Source organism: Drosophila albomicans, chromosome X (genome assembly GCF_009650485.2).
Source record: "Drosophila albomicans strain 15112-1751.03 chromosome X, ASM965048v2, whole genome shotgun sequence".
In the NCBI taxonomy this organism is placed as follows: Eukaryota; Metazoa; Arthropoda; class Insecta; order Diptera; family Drosophilidae; genus Drosophila; species Drosophila albomicans.
Window position 1 is genome coordinate 24,605,101 of NC_047627.2, and position 2,225 is coordinate 24,607,325.

A 2,225-nucleotide genomic window follows, 5' to 3' on the forward strand; every position below is an offset into this window, starting at 1 on the left:
TTTGGTAAATTTGTAGAATTTCTTCATGATTGAAATCGAATTTTGCTGTCAACAACAAGGCAGCTTAAACTAAACATAAATTGAAAGATATTGAGAGATTTCCAAAGCTAGAAAAAGATATTAAATATTATATATACAATTGTAAAAACTGAATTATAGTTAGAAAAGAGAATAATTCTAGTGACAAAAGCAAAATCAATGACTTAAACTTGCACATTTTAGAATTTATGGCATAGTTTGCTTTAGGTTTTTGTGCATTTAGTTGATGATGTTCTGTTTGACTTTCATAAGCCTGCAAATTTGTGTGTGTGTGTGTGTGTGTGTGTAGGTGTGTGTGTTGGTTGCCGCTGGCAGCTGGCGAACTGATTTTTGATTTTAAATGCTTAATTTATGCTTTAATTGCATATTTCGCGCTCCAATGCAAATAGCCAATGTGAATGTGCGCGATTTATGGCTCGCCTGCAATGTATTTGTCGCTCAGCCAAAAAGTATGCAATGCATTTCATTTAGATAACCGCAAATATTTACCACAAACGCATTCGCATCACATTTGCAACGTGACTAAATTCCCCCCGCGGCATCGCTCTCTCTCACTCTGAATTATATGTATATGCGATTATTTATATATATGTGTGTGTGTGTGTGTGTGTGTGGCGAACACCTGCCTGCTGCTGTGTTTACTAAGTGCACAATATTTGTTGCATACTTTTCGGCATAATTTATGCATTCCAATTGGATTTGATGCAGAACCGCGTTTGGAATTTTCAACAGTTTTTACAGCGCTGTTGTTGCCAGTTTATTTGGCATTTTTGTTGCATTTTATTCACCAAATATTTTCCATTTCTATTACAATATTTCACATGCAATGCAAATATCGATTTAAATGCCATCGAAATCATTTAATTGAGAGCTTTTGTGTTGTGTTCTGCAATCTGCCGGCTAACAAATCCACTATGTAATAATCCATTCGGCAAACAATCATAATATACATAATATTGTTGTATTTGTTGATTTGAGTTCACATTTTATGGAAATTTGAGTTGCTCGATGATCTGGGCAAAACGCTTCGCACGCAACGCGAACACATCCAATTGGTATCGCTTCACCAGGCCATAGTCAACGGCATCCAACAGATTGATGCGCACCTGATGTTGAAATGCGGGATCGAAGCGTTCATATTGACGACAGAGCGATGAGATGATTTCAATGTCGCGCATCGGACGCTTCGATTGCAGCAACAATTGCAAAATGTTCAACAGCATGTGGCGCACAAGAAAGCGACGATGTGGCAGACGTCGCAGTCTGTAGCCTTTTATAGCCGCAGATTGAGGCATCGAATGGCAAACGAATTGTGTGTTGAACAAACAAAAATGAAAACTAGTTTCTATTTTTTTTTCTTTCTGTATTGTATTCAGACAGTTGTGGCAAGGGAAGAAAGAAAGACATAGAGAGACAGAGACAGAGAGAGAGAGAGACAGAGAGAACTCTCATGGCCAATTAATCAAGTGAAGCTGCTGCTGCAGCAATTTGAACTTGAATAACCTCGGACGCGCATAAAAACGAAAACGGCGCTAACAAAGGCGAAACCAGGATAAGAAGTAGTAGAAGTAGAAGTAGATGTAGAAGGACGCGCATCAAGTGACATTTGAGCAAAGACAAAAAGTCATTATCACGGCGACAGCAGACGTCGGCAGTACAGCAGAGAGAGAGAGAGAGTTGTCCCAGCGAATGCGAAACAGGAACAGGAACAGCACGACAACGATGATGACGATGGCGATGACGATGGCCAAGGAGACGGCAATGGAGATCAAGTGTGCACTGAAAGAAATGAGGGATTAAATTTAAGAAAAGCCAAAAATATAAATGAAATTCTAAGAAATTTAAGAAAAATGTTAAGTTTGAAGAGCTGCACTTAAACCCAGGACCTCAGAATGGTGCGCAACATCCCTACCAACTAAGTTAGAGCGAAGCTTTAAAAATTCCTACAAACCGAATCCGCGCTGAGTTTGAACCCAGGACCCAGGAGAACTAGGACATGACAACTTTACTAAGCGAAAAAGCTGTACAAAATTCTATAAGTTGGATCGCGCTGGACTTGAACCCAAGACCTCTGAGAAGAAAAATGATCGACAACTCTACTAACTAAGCCATGAGTGTCGAAATTAAAAAAAAAAGATTCAATTAATCCGGAAGTTTAATATTTGTATCTACTTATTTTTATATAA

General features: G+C 38.7%; 1 protein-coding gene across 1 annotated transcript; it reads right to left on the minus strand.

Moving 5' to 3' along the window:
• Positions 1-986: 986 nt before the first annotated feature.
• LOC117573297 (uncharacterized) lies at positions 987-1,418 on the minus strand. Its single transcript, XM_034256405.2, has one exon. The coding sequence runs from the start codon at positions 1,332-1,334 to the stop codon at positions 1,026-1,028; it is 309 nt and encodes a 102-aa protein (XP_034112296.1). The 5' UTR covers positions 1,335-1,418; the 3' UTR covers positions 987-1,025.
• Between the last annotated feature and the right edge of the window lie 807 nt (positions 1,419-2,225).